Below are 25,705 nucleotides of genomic sequence, written 5' to 3'. Positions count from 1 at the left end.
TTCAGATATTCGACAAAGAAGGTCGATTTAAATTCCAATTTGGTGAATGTGGGAAACGGGACGGCCAACTTCTTTACCCGAATAGAGTGGCCGTAGTACGTACATCTGGAGATATCATTGTGACAGAAAGATCACCGACGCATCAAATTCAAATATACAATCAATACGGTCAATTTGTGCGTAAATTCGGTGCGAATATCCTCCAACATCCCCGAGGTGTGACAGTCGACAACAAAGGACGCATCGTTGTCGTCGAGTGCAAAGTGATGCGCGTCATTATATTCGATCAAGTCGGCAACGTTCTTCAGAAATTCGGATGCTCTAAACACCTCGAATTCCCCAACGGAGTGGTGGTGAATGATAAACAGGAAATCTTCATCAGCGACAACCGCGCGCATTGCGTTAAAGTTTTCAATTATGAAGGTATCTACTTGAGACAGATCGGAGGCGAGGGAGTAACCAATTACCCGATCGGAGTGGGCATTAATGCGTCAGGAGAGATTTTAATAGCCGACAACCATAACAATTTCAACTTGACAATATTCACTCAGGAAGGACAACTAGTTTCGGCGTTAGAGAGTAAAGTAAAACACGCCCAATGTTTCGACGTGGCGCTCATGGACGACGGTTCGGTTGTGCTCGCCAGCAAGGACTATCGTCTCTACATATATCGCTACGTTCAAGTACCGCCCATAGGCATGTGAACTGCCCGTCCTTACAGGAGATACGAATCATACAAAAACTAAGCCAAAAAAGCTACTATCGAAATCGTAATGTTCACATAACTGATGTTAATAACGGTTCTGGCCATGTGTGTCAATTTTTGATAAGTCGAAGTGGCGTTCCTGCGTGTTTTCTAATGGAACATGTCTTTTGTAAGTGTGTTGCAGCTGTCTCGATGTGATCAAACAAAATGATGGGAGTCCTTTACCTATGTACACTTGGCATGAGATCTCTGTATGCGTTATTTCCAAACCAAACTGTACTGAGATTAGTTGTAGTATTTGACGTTGTTATTCGAGTACCCATTTCGATGAAAGAGATTATTAAGTCGGATGTCGACACGCCAACTGTTCTTAACCCTTATCATTTTTTTGATCAATTGAATAATATTTTTTCATATCCCATGTCGTTAAATTAGGGACGAATATTAAGGGCATTTGTATTATTTAGCCCATTTGTTGGACCAATATTTTAACTATTAATACTTAAAAATTGTTAGGCGTTAAGCGTGTGATTTTATCGTAATAAGAGAGCATCGAGCGGTATTGTTGTTAGTCGTAAGGTTCTTCGGCACAATGGCACTTCCTGTTTTTAATTAGCACTTATTCTGTGTCGATGAAAATATGATTATGAAACTAAATAAGAAGTTGTTACATTATTATTAGGTAAGTGTTAAATTGATTGAGCTGATATGGACAATGTTTAGTTACTGCCCCCTTTAAATGTAGTTACAAAAAGTCTAGGGAAATGTGATGTTAAGGGTTTTATCAATGACAAAGTTGACTGCGGCGTTTCTCAATTACAAGCGTCAGTAGCTCTTGTATCTACTAAAAGACCTACTGATGCTGTTAAAATAAATTTGAATTTAGCATCACCAGGTGGCGCGAGAGATCGAAAATTCCAAACTATCGACAGTCTCTGACTTTACCTCGAGTATTAAAAAAGCATTCTAGATTATTATGTAATTTTACGTTTTCTTTTTAGTTTATTAATTGGATGTCTGTCTTCTACAGCTCCCTATGTCCTGACGTCGTTACCGCCTAGTCACTGAGAAACCACGGACCCGTAAATTCCTCGTCCCGTTGTTTTTTAACATTTAGTAACATTTGGTTGATAATAATATTATTGTTCGTTGTGTAGACGTGTAGTGGTGTTCGTAGCGATCGGCCACAGTATCTCGTAAAGCACTTAGAAAATGTTCGTCTCGCTAGATTTTTGTTTTATTTCATTCGATAATTTTGCTGAGATTCTGGCGGAATGTAGAAGCGCTATGCGAATTAGTTGTTCGCTTTTTACTACTTACTGGAGTACTGTAACTTGCTCCATATACAAAATAATTATACAATTTGTTATTCTGGTAAGATATTTTTATACGAAAAACATTATTTTTGTAGTAGTAGTATTATACGGTGCATGTGTATTGTTTATCTTATTTGTATTACGCTCTTTTTTTATTAAATTACCGTGTGTTTGAGTGTGTTAGCAGAATTATTTTAGTTCGATTTTCTTTAGTTTTGATTTTCTTAGTTAATAATGGTTTTTAGTGTTTTTATTGCTGAATCTATGACAATAATGAGATCTGATGCGGTCCTTAATAACTGGATTGTTCATCCGTTTTTTTTTAATTAGTTATTATTGATCTGCATTACTTAATATTTAGGTTTACGCTTTTCGATTCGGTGATATTCTTTATGTTTTTTTATTCGACTGTATGTTTATTTCGATTTTTTTTATTGAAGCCACGTCTCGAGATGATCGCAGCTCTTTGCACTAGTTCAACCGCAATACCTGTTTGACATGTGCCATAAAACCATGTTGTGATTTAATGAGTGATATTTAATGTTGTTTGTAAATATGTACCATATATACTGATTAATTACATTATTCATAGGTTTATCTAACCCTTTGTGGACACCCTAATAGTGCAAGTTTTAGTTAACAACAATCCAGATACTGGAAGAAAATGTTTTCATTTACTCTTACCTTGTCAACTAGCTTGCACTTATCCCCGTTGAAGTTGTTTTGATGATTTAATTTTATAATTTGCATTCCACGGTGCATTCAGTCTGCCGTCACATCTAGACGTGTCTTCGATCCAGTAGTCGAGTACAGGTCGCAAATATCCACTAGATTAGGTGAAATAGAACGTATCGTCCAATCTTTAGAGTCTAAATTTCAGTGATTCATCACCAATGATTTTATTATTATATACTGCCGTGTTCCTAATAAATTGTAACAATTCCTAAGATCGGACGAGTATGTTGTATTTCATATAATCTATTGCGATACAATTTTAAGTAAGTCGCTTTAAGATTTGTTTTGCAACTACGTAAATATCTGATCAGTTTTGTGATTCGAATCAAATGTTTGAAATCAATGATTTCTATTATCTGTAATATCTGGTTATATTCCAAAGTTGATTCGATTCATCAAACTGATGTAGAACAGCAAAATTGTGGAGATTCATAATAGTTTAGAAAATTATGTCGTAAACATTTAATTGATTGAAAAATACAACAAGATTGAGAACTTTCATTGCGTACTTTACAGCAATTTTGTGGTGGTTTTCAATAGTTAAGTTTTTCGATACCTTGCATACGCTTTTACGTAACTGAGATCCATCTTATTATATTTATATTAAGTATAGATTAATGGAAAAACTTTTTTTTTACAATAAGATTTGCAAATTGTGACAACTACACTCACGTTAATGTAAAAATGTTATTTTGTCATATTTGATGATTTTTAACTGATTCTGACAATAATGCGTTTCATTTCATTAAATTAAAATTGTTTAAGTTTCATTTATTATCCTTAATTTTGATTCTTTTTAATAGTCTTGATTAATTTTTATGTTTTTTGCATAATACAAGGTATAAGAATTTTTTTTTTGTGAACCATTTCATTCTTAAATTGCATTTCTAAAACTTGAGGACTGATTAAATTTGAAACAATGTTTTTCTCTTTAAATATATTTTGTCGATGTTTGTTGTTATAATTATTATATTTTTTTTTAATTATTTGTATAAACAATTGTTCTTTAAATTAATGTACATCGTTTTGTTTTGAATTATTTTTGTTGTATAATTGCTTTTTTTATAATAATACCAGTTCATTGCAGTTTTACAGTGTGTTTTATTTTATTTTTTGGTTTTTCATTTATTTTGCCCGAGTAGCGCTTCTGGTAGATGTACCATAGATCCTCGATCGGTATTTTTTTTAGCAAATCTAAAGAAATAACCGATCGATGAAAGTGTTTGTTTGTGTCAAAGGATTCTACATTCTATAAGAAACAGTTTGTGCCTTATCATGGTTACTATAAAACCTTACTACTGAAAATAAATAAAAATAATTAATACTCGCTTCCGCTTTCATACACTCCAATATATTTGCTTACAAAAATCCTTTGACACAAACATGTCCTGCGAAAATGGTGATAGAGTGTGTGTTTGTGTGAGCATTTTTATTAAGATTTTATTAAAACAGTTGGTGTTGGGAACAAAAGTTGGCAAGAATCGTAAGTATCGCTTTAGCATTAGTGTCATCACGCAAACTGTAGTAGTAGCGACATTTACACCAGAATCAAAATACACAAAATTAATTTAACAATTATGAGCACATATGTAGAAATAGGACTATAGTACGGGTCCTGTGACGAACCTCAGTGGTAAAGGCGGTAATTTTTATTTAAAATTTTCACCTAACATATTCTTATGAATATAGCCTATAATCGTAATAAGGACTATTTATATAAAATAAGCCATTTAAATGCCCTTCTCTGATTTATTTTATATGGGAAAGTGACAAATTCCGGTACAATCCGGTTCTTTACAGCAGCACCGCTTTCAAAATCGGTATCACTTATGTATAAACCACTATTTCCAAGTCAATTACTATAGGGAACATTTTACTACTAGCACCTATTTAAGTAAGCTCCAATTACTCGAGTACTTTATAATTTTATACTAAACAACTTTCCTAAGACTAAAAATAAGATTCCAATTTTCAATCTGTTCCAAAAACTTTTTAATACAACATGCAATCAATTCATATCCATTTCATAAATGCTGCTTTTGAATTACAATTTAAATTATCCTACAAAAAATGTTCTTAATTATGGTCATAATCGCGTTACCGAAAAATCATAAAAATCGTGGTCTGCAATGATCATTGATGAAATTACAAGCTTTTGACATCATCAGTTCAACATCATAAAAGTATGCATTTCATTCGCATATTAAAAATTCCCAGGAAGTGTGTAGAAAACGATGTAAATATATAATCTACGATGTTAGTAGTATTAGTGCGTAGTGTAAGGAAAGCCGGGATTTGTAAGTTGGCATAGATTGATATAAATTATATCCATGTGGTAAGTAAAGCGAGATTGTGTATTTTTATAAAGTAAATTTCGAGGTTGAATGATGATTAGAGAAAAATTTCTAAAATGTTAACTAGGCCTGAGGATTTATTGTTGGGAAGAGTTGGGTGAATTAGAAAATGGATCGTAGAATACGAACCGTTGTTCGAATTTCATAATTGTATGGATTTAGTAAGGATTTATGTTAATCATATCGATAATTATACTTAAATATTGTTTGAAGTCAATACTTTTGAACGGTTAAAAAATCACCTGTTAATGTATTCATCATGGTAGAATGTATCGATGTTAGCTTGTCAAATTGTATGTGGTTAACAATTGGTCATTTATATTATATTGTGTAGTAACGTCGTTGAATTTTTGATATAAACTAAACGATACATTGAATTATGTGAGGTTTGTAAATATGATTGAATTAGAAACGGCTGTTTAATTACTTGTCGACATCCCGCGGTACGATCATTTCGTGGTTCAATCGTGTTGTATACACCCCGCGGTACGATCGTGTTGTATACTCCCCGCGGTACGATCGTGTTGTATACATCCTGCGGTACGATCATGTATACATTTCGTGGTTCAATCGTGTTGTATACACCCCGCGGTACGATCGTGTTGCATACACCCCACGGTGCGATCGTGTTGTATACATCCTGCGGTACGATCATGTATCCATTTCGTGGTTCAATCGTGTTGTATACACCCCGCGGTACGATCGTGATGTATACACCCCACGGTGCGATCGTGTTGTATACATCCCGCGGTACGATCGTGTCTGGACACATTGAGCAGGGTACGTGTTAGGTCCCGAACACGACGTTTGTCGCTGTTAGAATGTATATGTAAAAGTAATATATGTTTAAATTGCCGCGATCGATAACAATTGCTCAGGAATTGTATTGATTTTCTCGTATTGTGTATTTTGATAATTTATAATATTTTTGATTATCGCTTTTACAGAAATATATTATAGAGCTGCGAAGTTTGTATCGTTGTTAAATTTAATTGATTCGCTGATTGTAATAATTTAGGGATTTGCACAGAACGTTGGTATTTCACTTGATTTTTTGAGATATTTTTTCTTAAATGAAATGCTGATAATTTTACTGCATTCGATGACTGAGGTGAGTTCGGAGAGAATTTCTAAATTCGACCTAGTGTAAGGTGGGATGAAGGCTTTAGCGAAGCTACAGGAAGCAGAAAAGCTTCGACCTATGGCCGGTGACCTCGTCTCCTGAACACTAAGGGTCAACTAAGAGATTGTTAAAGTTAAGATGAGAATAAAAAAGCACATAAAAGCACAAACCATCCATCCTCAAAGATACTACGCTGTATGTTTTTAAATTTAAATCACGTTTGAATTTATGATACATTTTATTATAAAAAAAATATTTTAATATCGCTTATGTTAGTTGAGAAGTTTGCAAATAATAGTATTTATTTTCCCAATGATGAATAATTTTCTAATGACGATGTTTTTGGATTACTTAAGGTGTTTTATATGGTACGGATTCTACTTAAATATTGAATTTAGATGTAAAAATATGCTCTTACGAATGATTCCATAAGTTTCTTTCATCTATTAACATAGTGGCGTTTTATAGTTCTGATCAGTTTTTCTGTACGAATTGCAATTGCGAATGACTTCTTATGAAATCGGATTAATCTTAGCTCAAAGATAACAAATGCACGTACAGAAAAACGTTAGTCTTACATTTATAATTTATACATGTGTGTTAGATATTACCATGTGTAAATCGTGTGTGATTTTTTTAGTTAATTGTAAAATTTTACGCGCGGAAAGATTCCAAATATAGTTGGTATAGCTAAATGACATATCAATGTAAAGTTTCTAATTATAAAAATATGTTGGTTTGAATCGAAAAGGGGAATGGTTAGTGATGTTGATGTGATGGAAGGAAGTATTACGTTAAGCCACACGACAATACTGACACAAGTTTGGAATATTCTCATGTTGAAAAAATTAAAAAGATTTAATAGTGAATAATTCTTCAGGAACGTGACATATCATCCACTTAGTGGTGTCATTGAGGAAATAGTATAAATTGCTAGAGGAAATTTGAAAGTTTACGTTTGAGCGTTTGAGGGTAGGCAATTTGATTTCGATGGTAACGAAAGGGAAATGTTTAAGCGTAAATTTGGAATCTTTCTTAGTAAGCTAGTCACCAATGAAAATGCTTTTAGGTATTCTAAATGTTATACAATACGCACTAAGTCTAAACTAAATTAGTTGTACGCTTGAATTGTCCACACACAAATCGATTTTACACATTCAAGTAATATCATCCTGCCAGTTATAACACAATGCTTATGAATAAAATTTTAATTAAATCCTACTTAGCGTACGGATTAGTATGTATTTTTAGACATCGCATTGTGTATGTTAGTTTAGTGGTTAAGTACACCTTGAGCTTCTAACAATCTATCACTAATATTTTTTACGGAATGTAAAGTTAATGTTGACATCATCTTCTGTGCTGTTCTGTAATCATTGTAGATTAAGACTTACGTAGTCGATCGCTTCCACACCTCGACCATGAGGTCCTATTCATCTATGTTCGCTGAACTTGCGGCGTGCACGATGTAAATAAAATCAGTCATTAGTAAGTAATGACAAAAGTTTAATCTTCTAAAAATACTTTATAACTACTGAAACACCATATTGTGCCGTGGCCTTAAATTTAAAGGATTGTTTAAAATCCTTTTATAAAGTAAATGAAAGAAAAGTCTCATTACAATTTGTACAGATTTACTGAAGGCATCATACACTAAGTACTGCTTACTACATCTTGTAATCAAGGAGTTGCGACATACGTAGGCTAGATGTTACCGTAGTATTGTGTAGGTACGCTTTAACTCTACTGTCTTTGGGTAATTTTGGATTAAATTATTTCAATTCGTGCATATCTCCCACAGATTTGATATTGTTACCTACATTAGTTAAACTGAGACTGTTCAAATTGTACTCTTAACGAGTTTTCTCTAAGGGAAAGGGCTATTTTAGCAGATATTTTTGATACAATGAGGATGATCGGAGGGAAACGATCACGATTTGTAGATAAACGTTGAAGTGGTTGGTAACGCTCGGTTGAACCAGGCGAGAGTGGTGTCCATGCCACTCCTGGAAAAGTGTGGATACATTTAATGTTACTGTAACGAAATAAAAGACAACGTTGTTCTTATATGAAATGCGATGATTTTCGCTAATAACTTGTTGTTTTTCATATATTCGTAATATTTCCTTTATTTTTTGTACTCTTTAGCGTTAAGGTTAATATAAAACTATTCAATGTTAATCTCTTAAACTGAAAGTGTGTGTTAAGTGTAAATTAGTTTCCTCAAGGTCCTGGCCTTTTTCTTAGACTTCTGTATTTGTTCTCCTGTCGTACTGTAGCAATGTTGGTAACAGAAGAGCAAACGGCGCACCGGCAGTTAATTAATGTAAGACCTAAGTAAATCGTCGCCTATAACTTACTGTATCTTTTTGTATCCTGGTAGTTTTAGTATTTCCGCTCCCTGTATACAGATAACGGAAAAACACCACAATATCCAAGTTAATTTTGGCCTAGCAATGATTTAAGGTATTTTAAGGATCATCATTTCTTACTTAGTGTTACGACTCAATTTTAAGACTGATCACAGAAAAAAAAAGAAAAAACAAAAAAAAAATCCGAAACGATTGTTTTCATTGGTTATTAAGGTAGACACTGTCCATGCGCTTTTTATATCTTCATCTGACAAATCGATAGTTCAGGTAGAGTTTAGTGATTTTGATAGCGAAATTGTGAGGCGAATATCGATTTGTTAGATGAGGCTAGTGATGTCACATTCGATAACTCTTGTTCTCTGTCGATACTTTCCCTGTCTTCTCGAGAGACGATGCTTAATCGATATCGGTAATGCCGTGGTAATGTTGACTCCATAAATGTTGACGTTACTGTTGAAATTGATTGGAAAAATTTGCGAAAAAAAAAAGAAAAATACTATTTGTTGCCAAAGTGTTGTTAGGGATAAAACGTCTAGTTATAAAAATCGGTTGTCACATAATTTAGTTGTTCTTGGGTGGTTTGGATTAAGGAGAGAAAGTTGAAAAATATTTCTAACGATATATTTTTTCATAAAGAACTTGATTGCTAATCGATATTTAAGAATAATCTGTGTAGGAATTTAAACTTAAAGTGTGGTATATCGTTGCCACGATTGACTGTGGAATGTGAGTTACCAGTAATAGCTAACGCAATTGCGGACAAACAGACAAATCGTGGCAATCGATTTAGTTATTTAGTGTTCATGTTATATTAGATATTAATCAGTTTGAACAATAAAGTCTGTTTCCGTCTGCACCTTCAACCTGCTTCATTTTATCCGTCACGTAAGTCGAGTTTTATTGTTGAAAATCTAATTTATTACTAATTTTATATGTAACTTATTACGGCGCTAGTCAGAAAAGTTTTCGGATTAGGTTAGTCCTAAGTTTCTTTTTAGTTTCATTAGTTCAGTCGGTGTCGACTAACTTCATTGTGCTACTTTATTAAGATTATTTAATACTGTTTTCGCGTTTTGTATCGCTTCTCTCTCTAGTCATCTTCCGACACTGGAAATGTGTTGTATGTTGTCTGGATATTTATTGGGTTTTCATATGTTTCAGAAACATACGTTTAAACTAAAATTATTAGTTTTTTTATAGACTGATTTGTCATAGTTTGGTTTAATTTTAAGCAACATTGCTGTCACTATTTCCATTATGGATTTTTTTATGCTTCGTGTAGGAAATTGTTTTTTTTGTGGTTTTTTAAATGAAAATGTTTGCTTATTGTATTTTTATTCAAAACGCACAGTTTAAAAATTCATGCTTATATGTATTATGTTTACTTTATTTTATAACTGACCGTTTATTTTTAAAACCATTGTTCTTAAAAGAAAACTATGCTTGTTTAAATTCGTTCCCGGTTTTGGTTTAATGGACTTGTAAACATTCCAATGATGAATTCTATTTTCCTAACTCTGTTAATTTAGTTGTTTTAACTACAATGTGGGTTGAACTTCTAAGCAGTGCTGTGAAGGTTTCAGTAAGTCCTTTACTTGAATCTATCAGACTCAATACTCATAACTGTTATTCAGGTCTTAATTAAGTTAGATATTAAGGATTGATAAATAATATCGGACGATAAATTTACTTGTATGTTGTATTAAAACGATGAACACGAAATAAAGAAAGTGGTTTGAAACGTTCGTTTTATTTAATATTCCATGATGACCACGGAAGATCAGCACATGTGCTGAGTGACTTTAAATAAATAAATAAATAAAAATACTCCTGATTAGGTAATTCAAAGTGCTATCGTGGACATGCGAGGGAACATAAACAAGAAAACTTGTAGAAGACCGAACAAAGTATGTATGGATTGTGTGAATGAGAATATGCGTAAGAAGGTAGTGAATGCAGATATGACGGCTGATAGAAATGTATGGAAGAGCACATACTGTGACGACCCTCCATAAGGACAAGAGCATGCTGATCATGATGATAAGTAATAAATATAAATCACACAGAATATATAATGACACACACACAGAAAACAGCACATCAGAACTGAAGTGCGCTACTTAGGGAACTACTTTTGCCTAAATTAGATGAGATTGCGTTTCTTGCTTTAAACAGAAAAAGAGATACAAAGAAGAAGTAACTAATAAAAAAACTCTTCTATCCTGCCATTCGAGTTTGCTGCTTCTGTTTCCTGTAAATGAAAAGCTAAATATTAAATGAAAAGTAAGTATTGACAATAAAAATGCATATGAAATAAATTATGAACAGCACCATCTAATGGTTGCGTTTGAACTTACATGGAGGTAACAGTCTCATAAGTAGATATAAAAAATAGATCGACTTTAATAAAAAATGTTAAAACACGCGCTCTTAAAAGGTATCAAAAAGTTCACTGCTCTGCAAAAAAGTACATTTTAATATTCTAAAATTAGCAAAATTGTATGTGACACAGATTACAATTCCAGTAGAAGATTTCATGAAAGTTTACGAAGACAAAATATAAATAATAAAAATCATTGAGATTCCTTACTCGAAATCTTTGTAACAAAAGGTGGACGCTATCGTCACGTTTCTTTAGCACGTCAGCGTTGGTCACGCTTCGTGCTGACGCGGATTAACGTGTCGTCAGATTTCAGGAAAGGTGACACATTTCCTGCGTCAGATTTTACTTCATTTTTCATGTCCGTTTCAACATCATATTGCCTATTTCCTAATCATGATTGACGTTGTGTACAAGACTAGCTGTTCCCGTGCGGCTTCATCCGCACGAAATTATGAAAATTTATTTTATTGTTTACATTTGTCAAAATATCAATAGCAAATGTCAAAATGACATGACATGATAAACCTTAGCAATCTTGCTTTTTTAATGTTGGCAGCAACTTATGGTCTCTTTTCCACATTATGGTTTTAATCCAAAATATTTACCCCTAAGTTTAATGTCGTGAAAATGTATAGCCTAAAGCGTGACGTAAGTGTAGGGCTTTTTATTAAAAAAATAATTATTCAAAAATATGCTGTAATTGCTGACATCTTAGGCAAGAAAGAAGTGTGTGTTTACGGTTTATTATAATAGTATAGACATAGATTTGCAAAACATAGTTACATCACTAGACTACAATTTTACATTTAAAATTAACCTCTAAAACAGTACTGTAAAGTAAACGGCAAAAGTAATTTCATTTTTTAATTTAACTTACACCAAACAAACAACGCAAACGGAAGAGGAAAATATGACGGCGGAAACTTGGCACAAATAAATTTAAATGTAAATATCCTATTCGCGAACATTTCAAAGTTCCACAAACATATTCCCTTCAAAAGCTACGCCGTAGCACTTCAGGCTTCGCGTCGGGTCATGAATTTCGAAGGCCTTATCCGCTACGCCGCGCTACGTTGCTACGACGCAGACCGGCGTAGCACTGGCCGTTAGTTTCGTGTATAAGATGTTTTAATTGCTTATTTAAAATGCTCCTACATTTTTACGTTATATTGATTAATTACTGTAGTAAATACAAAATAAGTAGATTAGACAAATATCTATGAGATATCACACTTCAAGCAAATTTAGCAAAAAAAAAAACTAAAATTCATAAAAAGCATAGAACAACACACGTAGATTAACATACTAAGAAAATACCATGTTATTCATTAGTAGATCTTATTATTGGTATAAAAATTGCAAAATCGGCCCATTTATTCTATTGTAGCAGCGTAGAACTGCCCCCAACCAAGTGACCGTCGACTTATTACGGTAAGAAGGGAGTGGATCGCATTCCGTGTAAGGATTTGCTGAAGGCCTACGTTCAACAGTGGGCAAATCTACACTAAGTGTTATTATTATTGTACAATATATTCCTATGGGTAATTAATGTCGATTGCCGAAATTCCCTAAAGTATTAAAAATGACCCCTAGTAAATTAAAACTGTTGACGAAATATATAAAAGTCTCTTTGTGTTTAGATGTTAGGGGATGTAATATTGATTTTCATGTTGTTTGAGAAGTTCCCGGGGGAAAACTATCGTTCGATTGCTTGCTGGTCGCGTCTATTCACATGTTACGGTAAAAATGTAGATATGGATATTAAGTAAAAATAATTAATCTAGATAAAGAGAATTTTTACTATAACCTAATTTTAAATCTGTTTGATTACATATTTATGAAAAATTAAATTATAAAATTCAAATATGAGGTAGTGTAAATTTGTTTAAAAAAGGGTAGTCAAATTGAGTATGGATATTTTGAATCTGGTATTTAGACATTTTAAACTTCGACAAGTTTTACATTTTACCCGTACATGCAGAGATCATGTAACGAATGTACATATATATCTATGTATTTTACACATCCTCGTACCATTGTTATTCTGAAATTAGATAAGTTATACATACGACAATTTCAATCAATTTCTAAATGAAAAATTACAATGAAAATATTCATGAAATTTCTCAATTTGTACAGTCTATAAAATCTCCATTCTCTTATAGAGTTTGATTTAATAAAATTTACTTTTCATTCGAAGTTCAAACGATAATAAAACTTGGACATTTTAACGCATCGGTGGATAGAATATTAAAATCGCTGCAGGGGACGGCGAGGTTTATGGGTTACTTTGAAGGGGATCGATCTGTTCAAGGGATGGTGTTGAAATGCAACTATTTCTAATAGTTCTCATTTTGGCTAAAGTTTTGCCTAATTCTTGGTATATTAGCTTTTCTACCGTATTTATTCATATTTTTTGGATACTAGATATCGCTTTATTTATTCTCTTTTTGAAAACTAAGTATTTATCAAATAATTTTAGCAGTCGAATCGCATAATAATGCTACAATTTAAAACATATAGCATAATACATTTGTGATCATTGTAAATTAGACCCTCGTCTTAAAACAATTATAATCTCAAATCAATTAGATCTTTAATGGTACAAAACACAAAGAAAAGCACAAATACAGCTGCAATACACATTTTTGATCTGCCTATCAACAACCTTTGACTAATAACAGAGATCAACGTGATATAGATTTTATTGTCCAAACAATAAGACTGTTTATTGCTTGATGGTAAAACAAATTGAGTCCTATCATGCTTTTAGGGCTACGTCGAATTTGATGGGGTTCAATGGCAGGCGGCTATCGATTCGTGAAATGCAGACGATGCTATAGCGACACGTATTAACAGATATAGGTAGGGTTGTCACCAATATACAGAATGTTCTAGAAATTTGAGTAAAACAAAAAAATATTTTTCCAAAATTTTAACACCAATTTGCTTCTATTTTAACACGTTCATTGCCGACCATCATAAGATGCGTAAAAAATTTACTATACACTGAGGGTTGCCAAAATATGATACAATTATTCATAATTAAAATGGTATAACATTTACACTTTCTTATCACTATAGATGAAAGTCACACGAAACACTTACAAAACGTTGATTGATAACAAAAACAATATCATCATCATCTCCCCTGCCTTATCCTACTCCCGTAGGGTCGGCGCACCGGGTTTTCGTCCTTCAAAGCACTCTATCTTCCGTCATCTCAGTCATCACTCCCTTCTTGATCATGTCACTTTTCACGCAATCCATCCTTCCCTTTCTAGATCTACCTCTACCGGTGTACCCCTCCGCATTCATAACTAACGTCCGTCTTGTTACATGCGATTCAAACAAAACAAAAACAACATGATTTGTTCATATTTTACTGCAGTGGAAATTCATGAAAATAAATACCTAATGTAGTTGACAACCTCGCGGTATTAACTCATCTTGCAATGTGTTTATCTGTCTGGCTTTGAACTGCGCAGATTGTAATTTAGAGCTACGCAACAAACGCCAACAGGTACTCAAATTATAACAATAAACGTAGACGCAACAGTATATGAACACTAATATAATAAAGTTTTGGATCGTTATTTCACAATGGCATATTTTTTTCCGAGAATATAACAGTGGCTGGGAAAGTGTTTATCGCAAAAAATGTTTCTTTAACCAAATTCCTTAAGCTATCGAGTTTCGAGAACAAAATTTGTTTGCATATATTCTTTACTAACTGTTCTCGTGCAGCTTCATCCGCATGAAATTATGAAAAACTTTATTTTATAGTTTACATCTGTCAAATTCTCAATAGCAAATGTCAAAATTACCGTTACCAAAATAACTAATCCTTAATGTTGAGAGCTTGTAGTTTTTGGTCCCTTTCCCACATGAAGGTTTTTTCCAATTTATTTACCCCATACGTTTAATAGCTTTAAGATATATAGCCTAAAGTGTGTCGTTTTAAAGAAATAATTATTCAAAAATATGCTTTGATTGCTGACATCTTACATCACAAAGTAGTGTGTGTTTACGCGTCATTATAATATTATAGATTAAATTAGGATTTCCGAGATAAAAGTGCAACCCACCTGATATTTGAATACGCCCGGAAATCTATTTGGAACCTTTTTTGCACGTAAGTCATGCTACGATGCTACGACTTTTGGCTACGGCGTAGCAATAAATTCAAAACATATTTTTTTTTTATTTATTAGACAAAAGCATAAATTTAAAAGTACAATAAGAGACGTTATATGTGGTACAGAAACCCACAGGATTTATGTGTGACCACTGGTCGCTTAGTTTATAGCATATGAAAAATAATAAAGAAACTTAGACTATTTTACTCATAAACAACTCTGGTTTTCAACGGTGAAAGAATTTCAATATATTTATATATTGAAATTCTTTCACTGATTATACCAATATATTCTATCTATTCTACCAATATATTTCAAATATATTTCAATACTTCTCTATTACAGTTGGTTAATTCTGCATTCCAATTTACGGTTACTGGTAAACAGTGAATTCATACGTCACAGCGCATCAAATCGGATTGAAGTGTGGACCGCGTTATGCAATTCGACGCACAACAAATATTCAACGTGCAATTTATTGCTAAATCAAATACATGCTTTATTACCCAGTTACTAAGTTCAAAATCGAATGCATTTCATAGGCTTTGGGTGCAGACATAATTCGGTTGAAGGTACCAATAACTCGGTGCGTGCCTTGACAAATTTAAATTTGCGGTCACGGAACTGTTGTTAAATGATATTGAAACTTAATGTAAGAGTTTTAAAGTTGAAATTTGTAAGTGATAATATTAGTGATGTGGTAACGCAGTGTTCGGACAAGCGAATGATGTTTATTGATTATGCAATCGTAATTAGTGTCTGGAATTAGGGATGGATAGTTTATGAAAGGGATAGCAACAATAGTCATAAAAGATTAGCTATTTCGTGTTCAATTGCTTTTATTCAAGCAAATGTCTACTTTAAAAAATTAATAATCTAATAGTAAATGTAAGTATTTTGCTTGAATTCGAATTTAGATACTTTAAAGTGAAAAAAGCGGAATATTTTCAGTATATGTTTTAGATACTCGATCTGTAACTGCCATACTGTTTCCTTTTTCGTAAAGACAGGAAAATAATACTGATGATGTTTTTCTATATGACTTTCGGCAGCGAAAACATATCGAATTACATACACAAATACACACAAACTCTCTAGAAAGTGGTATTTATTTACTGATAATCATATTAATATAATAAATGCGAAAGTTAAGATGGATAGATGGGTGTTTGATAGTGTTTGTAGCCTAAACGATTGAACGGATTTCGATTAAATTTGGTGTAGACATAGAGGATAGTCTGGAAGAATACTGTTTACTTGCTTTTAATTTTTCGATTCCATGCGGACCGACGAATGAAACACAAATCTGGGTCAATTTAGGTCTATTTGTATTAAATTTTTATTGATATTTCGTTCGTTTATCATTATTGAAAGTCAACAAAGAAAGCAATAAACACGGACCAGCAATCCGCCACCGCGACTGTTGCTACGAGATAGTTCGTAAGCCGATCGCCGAGCGCACGATTGTTATTTTGAGGTTATATTGTATATTATTTTACAATAACATTCCAATTTTAACATATAATTAAATTTGTGTTTTATTTTTGTGTTTCGGCAATGGAACATCACTTTATTTCAAACATTGCATTAACGAGACTGCGGTCAATCGATACAGTCTGGGAGCCTGGGGTCCGGACCCCAATGTGCTCTCAAACAAGGATAGACATTCCAATTTGGGGAGTGCATTGCTTCTAAATTGCAATAAGTACATATGACATTGGACAAGTAATTGTAAACCTAAAGATTATTATTTTTTTTATAAGTACCCTTCAATAGGGCTAAACTAATTTGGAATACTTCTATTTCAAAATTGTTTATAATTCATAAGGATGCAATCAAATTTAATGGAAATGAGAAATCATTGACGACATCAATAGTGTTCTATAGATTTACTTTGGACAATTTCTGTGTTTAAATTGATGATAAAACAAGTCTGTTTCGATTATCATAAGCGTTCAGTGCGAAATACAACCTCTTTGGCGGACAAGAAGTATGAATACAGAGAGGTTGCATACTGGCCACCGAGACATTGCATGGTTTGTTAAAAAAAAGATGTATTTATAAAAAAATACAAGGAAGCGTATTGCAAACGAGATATGATCGCTATAGTTTCAGTTATTTATTGTAAATATGTATACAAGTTTAAATAAAACTTGTTTTGGTTAATAGAAAAAGTTATTATCGATGATTTAAAACTGCTCATTTTCGTTCAATACTGATTTGCATGCTGAATATCATGTTTTGTTATTTGCAAAACTTTAATGTAAGCATTATTATGTTTTAACGTGTCGTTTCATTAATAACTAGACTAATATTTAATCAGTAACGGTCATGTGAGCAAATTAACAAAACTCATAATGGCGCTAGTGTGCTTTGAATTTTGATGTAAAGTGATGGACACTTTAATTTTACATTGTAATTATACGTTTTCTAATTACTTAAATATACATTTTGATTATGTTTCTCTCTAGAAATCGTGCTAAAAATACTATACTTTCCTTCTAACATTTTTGCAAGATCCAACTCTCGCATAACTGTTTAGTCTCACTGCAATTCATATAAGCTTATATGGAGATGCGCACACTACTCTATATTTAGTTATGCAAATAAACAGTTGAATAGACTGTAAAACAAGCGACAATCGCACAACAGTTGTGCAATAGTTTAGTCAAACCTGTGCTTGTCAAAAGAGTAGGGCTCTTAGAATTAAAAACAAAAGAACAGTTCATTTGTAAGGACATAGTATCTCTTATTCCTTCGGGAAATAAGTTGTGTATGTCCTTTCTCTTTCGGCAACTTTACTTTTCTAATCAAACACTACATTTTATCGGCAGTAAAACTGTACAAATTCGGAGGCAATCTGTCTAGCGTATGTCACCTTCAGATTGCAAATAGTGTTATTTCATAATCGCACTGTCAATTTATAAATATACAACACATTTTAAAGTAAACGATTCTAATTGAGTGTAATATCTGGAATTCTCGAGGTCATATAAAATTATATTTGCTCCCGTTATTTAAAATGAAAGATAAGTTTGTTTTAGCATAAAAAGTTTGACTAGTAACATTAAAAATTGACTATATTAACTACACTACGGTAACATGTCTATTACATGTTTACAGCGCTAGACTGATCCATGGGGAAAATGAAAGGGCGAAAGAAAAAATGTTTGATCGAACTTATATTGTAGCAATCTTGTCTTTTATTGTATTGAGGATTTCCGTTATAAACGCCTGTTGTTTTTTCTATGGAAATATATTTTAAACCTTGGATATATCAGATAATAGACATGTATGAAAGTATGTTACTTACTATGCACCGTTTGTAAAATTGTAAATATGAATGTCGGAGTGACTAGCGAATTGCTGAGTTCAATTCCGAAGGTAGATCGTATACCCGATAATTTATCCTCCATTGTGATCGTGCGTGGTCAGAGATAATGAAATAATCGCGTAATGTCAAAAACATAGTCCTACAATGAATCTAAAATTCACAAAAACTCAAATTACAACACCAATTCAGAACCATTTCAAAGATAATCAGCACTAAAAATTATTACATGATAGTATCTTTAATCGTTCAAAAATTAACAATTATTTCGAGCCGATATTTATATCAAATACCCGGTATAAGTTCCCTAATTCTCTAGCTATTTTAAGTGAAAATAAATTAAAGAATCAGTTTGTATTCTGATTGGTAATACAGTTTTGAATCCATGCTCCTAAATGTTACTTATGAAATTTGCGAAGTTACCGATTGATATTTTCAAGTGGTTTCAATTTATAGCAAGTCTAGCTTTCGCCTGCGACTCCGTCCGCGTGGAAATAGAAAAAACAAAAGTGAGTAGCCTATGTGTTTTTCCAGACTATCCTCTATATCTATGCCAAATTTCATCGTGATCCGTTCAGCCGTTTAGGCTATAAACTCTAACAGCCATCCATATAAACTTTCGCATTTATAACATTAGTATGATGAGGTATCTGTTTAAAAGCTTTTAGTTACTTTAATATTTAGTTTCATTAATTTTTTCCTTTGCAAATGGTATTTTGTAACAGTAAATGAATAAACTTTATTACCAACTCGAATGTCCTTCACGCGTCGACGTTCCTCTTTAATTAAACAATTTATTGTACTTTTTATTGACACTTCGAGCTACGAATCACGGAGACGAGCCGTTTGATTTAGTGTACGTTTCCACTGCCTAAACATGTACAAACATTTGACAGTGAACAGTAAAAACTGTCAATTGCAAATGTCAAAATTTTTATGCTCAAAATGACAATGCCTCTGCCATTGGCTAACAATTACCGTTGCCTTGGAATCTTGTTAATTTACTATTGGGTTGTAGTTTTTGTCCCTTTCACATATGACGATTTATTTTCAACTTATTCACTCCTAAATTGAATAGAGTAAAAATATAGCGTGTCGTTGGTATATGACACTTTATTCAAGAAAGAATCATTTAAAACATGCTGTGATTGCTGACATCCTGTATAACAAATAAGTGTGTGTTTACGTTTTATTATATTAGTAACTAATTGTTTGAAATATATTAGGTAATGGCCGGCATTTATGGATTTTGACCTTGCTTATCAAATTAATTTCTACTCTGGACCGAAACGAAGTAAAATCGATAAATATTTTCGGTTAAGTCTTCGCGCCCTCATTATTGAGGAAAGCTTTAATTCTTTCTAGAAGTTTCTAGTAAAAGTACGTGATCGTCCGACGATTGCTTGAGTTTTACGACCGATAAAAGTAAGTGCTTATTAAGTAAACTAGTTGAGTAACTGCTGTTTGCGGGTTTTATATCTTACGAATTAACGAGGATAGATTCCTCTTTATTTTTCCTTATAATATTATCTATACATATAATAAAATTGGAGTGTCTGTTTGTAATGTCAAAGGAAAAATTCCATATTTCAGGAAGATGATGTATTTGCGTTGTTGATAACGAATATCGTATTTTAAAAAAAATGTCTGTCTGCTGTCTGTCTGTCTGTCTGTCTGCAAACCGCGTTTGTGCCGTCTAAACTTTCGCATTTATAACATTAACTGACGTACGCGACTTCGACCGCGCGAGATTACAAAACTTAGTTACCTATGCGTTCTTCCAGACTATTGTTTACATATATTTCTAATTTCAGTGAAATCCGATAAGCCGTTTAGGTAATACTTAGTAACAAACATTCATTCATACATCTAAACTTTTGCATTTATTATAAGAAGTAAGATATAAATAGATTTATACCTTGACATACAAAAAAGCTTTACTTTCCTTATAAACGAAAGAATATTTTTATTTATATTCGTTATTAAAATGTCCCTCAGTAATGAGGTGGTATCGCGCGCAACACTCCTACAGTCAGCATCATTAATTGTTCACCACTTTGTCCGTATTTTTGTTCCCAGTACTTCTTTGTTCTTTTTGTATAACACCTACAAACAACTCCTGGCACTTGTGGAACTTGTTATCTTTTTAATTCTGTACGGAATGAATATGTCAAGGAGTTTTTGTACTTAGTGTACTTTATCGTACGGATGTCACAAAGTACCTTTTATTGTATACTTAATTATTTAAAATATCTGAAGGAAATAAAGGGTATGAATATGTGATTAAAAAGATAAATACTCAAGGGGTTAAAATCTTGTAATAAATCGGCTACTTTTGATTATCAAAAAGAGATATCTCGATCCACATGAGTACTTCGATAGAATCTTCGAGAAGTTATCGACGTTGGGGGAGTTTGATAAACGTTCCAATACGCCCATACTATCGTAAGATATAATACATTCAACATATTATATAAATCCGTTTTAATCACATCCTTATTCTTTACTATCGATCCGTTGCGGCTTGTCTTGGGTGGTAAAGAATATAAATTTCACAAATTTTCTATCATATGACACCCTTCTTGTTGTTATAAAATATAGCCTAGAGATATAGTTAAAATTTTATAATGCATTAACAAATCTAAAGATTTAGAAAGAAGTTTAAACCTTTTTTAAATAAAAACAACATTTCAGACAACTTTACATAATCATGTATAATGACTCCATACAATATAGATACGAAGAGAAATTCTCGATATTGTCCAACAAACTGTTTTTTGTTTATGGTCTGGCAACCGAAACACATGCAGTTGTACCCTTAAATAGACCACCGTACGTCTAAATATGTCCCAAAAGTGTCGACATCAAACATAAAGAGGCAATTTGAAAAAACTTACAGATTCATATAAAAATCCATTGGTAAACTCAATTTGTATGCACTCCCCCGATTGAAATGCAGATGATACAGCCCCACCAGACAGCCGTATCGATTGTGTTCACTGCTCACCCCGTACGAGCTTGTTATCAAATATGACGGAACAACATCAATGTTTCGGACACCGCGGTTGCAGACCAGTGCCAGTGATGGGAACATTACATCGTTATCGATATCGATAAGTAAATTTAAAAACGTATAAACCTATGTATATTTAAACCCACTTGGAGTCGCTTTTCAGTGTAGTAACTAAGTGTACAACTATCTCTAAAGAATAAGATGATCATTTACTCTTAAGGCCCTTGATCAACCCCCTTAAAGATAGATATATCGCATTCTATACGGACAGTGCAAGAAGGTGCACAACTGTCGCCCTGGGCGAGATTTCTAGGGCGCCCCCTTTTTTAGTACTTAAGGTATAAACAGGATTATGCAAGATTTTGTATTTTTTTTATATTTGTTAAGCTAGCGATTGACCACAATCCCACCTGAAGGAAGTAATGATGCAGTCGAAAGATGGTACGCGCTAGTTTAATAAGTAAGTAGGGTAAGTCGCAGAGCTGTGTGTACCTTCCTGTCCAACGCCCAGGACCGTCACTCAACCGCGCCTTATCCTGACGCCAGCCTTCTAGCCTAAAAAATATATTTCTGTCAGCAAAACAAAACTTGTGTGCGACTAAAGAATCGTTTGGGATTAAATTTATGTTAATTATACACAACTAAAATTATTACAGTTAAGCTATGTAGTTCATTAATTAATCAAATCGTTGAATATTCAAATGTTTAACATAGGTAACTGCCACCGCTAATAACAATATCTAATTTATACTGATACGCACGTTATTGCCTACCTTTTTCGGTGACAAAATACAACGTCATCTCCCTTATTTACTTTGAGAAAAAAGGAGACATCGATGGTACTTGTCAGAGTGATGTGATGACATGATGAGCGGCTGAATTTAATTCCGAAGGTAGATCATAGATACGGTAAATTATTCTATTCGGGGTGGCCATCAAAAACTCAAATTACAGTACCAAGTCAAAAAAATGTCAAATGTTACCAACACTCAAAATTATAATTTGATAGTAACTTTAATCGTTTAAAAATTAATAATCACTTCGGGCCGTTGTACAGATTTTTCAATGGAAACTCACGGTTAGAATCAATACTTAATTACCGTGGCAAACTAGAACATACTAAATTGCATCTGATTATTTAAATTAGCAAGCAATTGATATGTATTATGCAATTTGCTTTAAATTAATTTAAAATGAAATTGCTATAGGTATAACTTAATATATTGTAAGAGCGCACTCGATGCCAGTGTGTCAACAGCTTCAACGCTACCACAATATTAGAACTGATTTTCTCCATATTGAATTTATTTGGGGGTCTATTCTGTACGTGTTCGATACAAAATTGAGTGTTTTGTTCAATACTGAAGTGACTATATCGCCCCATGAGTCTTCAAACTAACAAAAACTTATTTATCTAACTTTTATCTTACACAAATGTCGGCCAACTTAAACAATGTTTTCAAGTTGCAAGTTAACTTAGGGAAAACGGAATTAAAATTTGCAACATGTGTTTTTTTAATATAATAAAGCATTTTATCCTATAAGGTACATAAATTCGATTGTATTTTTTCTATATCGAAGATTTGTTAAAACGAATGTGATATTTCGTAAAATATCGCACGAATTTAGAATACCCCACCACTACAGATCACAGACACTCGAGTCGACTATGAGTTGGGTTAATTTGCACTTAGCGGCGTGCGCGCGACGTGAGCAGATTAAAGCGCGCCATCAAACGCGATCATATACTATTATTGACGAACGTATCAAATGATCTACTTTAGTCTATGACGAGGAATCATCTGCATTTAAAAGGTTAAACGTCAATCTTACTTCTTACTAATATTATAAACGCGAAAGTTTAGATGGATGGATGGATGGATGGATGTTTGTTAGCGTTTGTAGCCTAAACGGCTGAACGGATCTCCATAAAATTTGGCACAGGTTTAAAGCATAGTTTGGAAGAACCCATAGGCTACTTTTTATCCCGGGAATAGTTACGGTTCCCGTGGGAATCATTAATTTAGTTTTTTAATGTTCACTCGATCATTCTGCAACGGTTCAACATATCTTATTGAAATTTGGCACAGATATAATATAAAACAAAGTCTGGAGTACACATGAGATAAGCTTCTTCCCAGAGAAATGTCCGGTTCCCGAGGGATACGTAGCTTTTTGTAATTTATATAGTTCGTATGTTTACTAATACCACGCGGACGAAGTCGCGGGCAACAGCTAGTTATTCCATAAATAAATAACAATGATAATCTATACTTACTCATGTACTTATCTATATCTATATCTATACTAATATTATAAAGAAAAAAGATTTGTATTTTTGGCTTTTTGTATGTCGATTCACGCAAAAACTACTAGGCCAAATTTTAAAATTCCTTCACCATTAGAAAGGTAATTTATCTGTAAGTAACATAGGCTATATTTTTGTTATTTTTTAATTTCACGTGTGCGAAGTCGCGAGCAACAGCTATTCTATAAATATCTTGACATCAAATATGTTGCTAAAATTTATCTGTTTTTTGAGTAAAGGGTTATGGTTATGAGATACCGGAAACTCATATAAAACGCAAGGGTCTCATACAAAAATTTGACTACAGCTTCGATTTCTTCTAAAGAAATAAAAAAATTGACCTAAAATGCATCAACACATTACCTACGGTCGTAACCTTTAGCCCGCCACCTTGGTAGTTAACTCACTGATGAAATGGTTCACAAGGTCTTATAAATAATATTGTCACGCACAGTACCTTTTGTATTGATTTTCGAAGTACATAGACTCGTGCGCTCAATTGTTATGCAGATGTTGGTACAGGGATGCAAGGGGCATTCGCGAGGGCAGCACCCTTCCAGACAGGTATCGATTTTTGTAAACCCTGCTCACCCCCTGTATTTTGATGCTGTTATTATTAAATATAAACGTCGTCGGATATTGGTTGTGGTGTTTCGAATTTGAGAGTACGAATATTGTGCTTGCAACAAAAATTATAATGTTTTTGTGTTCATTTTTCTGCCTATCGGCGGTTAGAATGTTATTTGTTAAATGCAATATTATAAATGTTTACACGGATGGTTGGATGTACAGTTAGAGTTTGTAGCCAAAATGGCTAAACTGATCTTGATGAAATTTGGCATAGAATTTAGAGGATAGTCTGGAAGATCACGTAGGTTACTCACTTTTATTTTTTTAATTCCACGCGGACAGGAGTCGCGGGCGAAAGCTGGTATATAATATTATAGTATATTTAATCAAAACATCATACCTTTTTGACAATCAAGTAAAAAAGAATAGCTTAATATATTATTAATTCAAAACAAAATATCGTTTCAAGTCCGATGGTGGTTTATCCAACAAGAAACTAATTACAGAACTCAGACATTCATTACACAACTGAAAGGGTTTTGAAGGGGAAGCGTGAAACGTAATTTATGTGTCTGTGAAATTTCCTAGACTGGAAGTGGACTCAAAGGATCGGTAATGCAATAAAATGCAGACGACGGCAGAGACCGTAAACTTCATGTCTTATCTTGTGGGTTTCCACTGACCAAAGACTTGTTATAAAAACATACAAACGATATCACTCGCTTTGAAAAGAGATAATTAATGAATTTGTTTATTTATTCATCTTGTTGCGTCAAGGTTGAAATCTATAAATCATAGAATATTTATAAACCTTCCGAACATCCTGTATATCTAAGGATATTAGTATACTAGCCAAAAAGTACACTTTCTATTGTTATTTTTACTGCGTAATGATAATGTATTTTTGCAATTGTTATGTGTACTTTCTTTTATAATCGCTTGTGGCGTCAACGAAATAATTTATTTTAAAGTGTAATATAACATTTAATTTATACTACTATTAATTACTAGCTTTCGCCCGCGACTCCGTCCACGTAAAATTTAATAAAACAAATTGAGTAGCCTATGTGTTCTTCGAGACTATCCTCTACATCTATACCAAATTTAATCAAAATCCATTCAGGTTACAAACTCTAACAAACAACCACACATCCATCTAAGCTTTCGCATTTATAATATTAGTATGAAGTATGATTGTTGTAGCTACTAGTGGCTTATGTGATCGTCTGTGTAAAGCATAAAGTGAGGATTTTAATTATAAATGTCGAAAACAAACCGACTAACATGTTTGTTTACGTTGTGAAGGTTCGGGAAGTGGCTGTCGCGGCCACAGGTGTCGATCGATGCGTCGCGAC

The 25,705-nt window shown here is 33.2% G+C and overlaps 1 protein-coding gene and 1 long non-coding RNA gene across 3 annotated transcripts in view; one reads left to right on the top strand and one right to left on the bottom strand.

Moving 5' to 3' along the window:
• LOC106105364 (B-box type zinc finger protein ncl-1-like) overlaps positions 1–1,616 on the top strand; it is a 7,324-nt gene extending 5,708 nt beyond the window's left edge. The window contains exon 2 of the mRNA XM_013285654.1: positions 6–1,616. Coding sequence (XP_013141108.1) covers positions 6–704 — 699 coding nt within the window. The 3' untranslated portion in view covers positions 705–1,616. The remainder of the gene's footprint in view (positions 1–5) is intronic.
• A 9,212-nt stretch (positions 1,617–10,828) lies between these two features.
• Positions 10,829–25,705, bottom strand: part of LOC106105581 — a 17,210-nt gene continuing 2,333 nt past the window's right edge. Inside the window, exon 3 of one of the 2 annotated variants that reach the window (XR_001225743.1) lies at positions 10,829–10,857. This is a non-coding gene — a long non-coding RNA (uncharacterized LOC106105581). The remainder of the gene's footprint in view (positions 10,858–25,705) is intronic. The other variant, XR_001225742.1, reaches the window with a different exon arrangement.

This window comes from Papilio polytes, unplaced genomic scaffold (assembly GCF_000836215.1).
Source record: "Papilio polytes unplaced genomic scaffold, Ppol_1.0 DF822845.1, whole genome shotgun sequence".
Taxonomy (NCBI): domain Eukaryota; kingdom Metazoa; phylum Arthropoda; class Insecta; order Lepidoptera; family Papilionidae; genus Papilio; species Papilio polytes.
The sequence above is the reverse complement of the archived record's forward strand: the minus strand, read 5'-3'. Positions and strand labels throughout refer to the sequence as shown.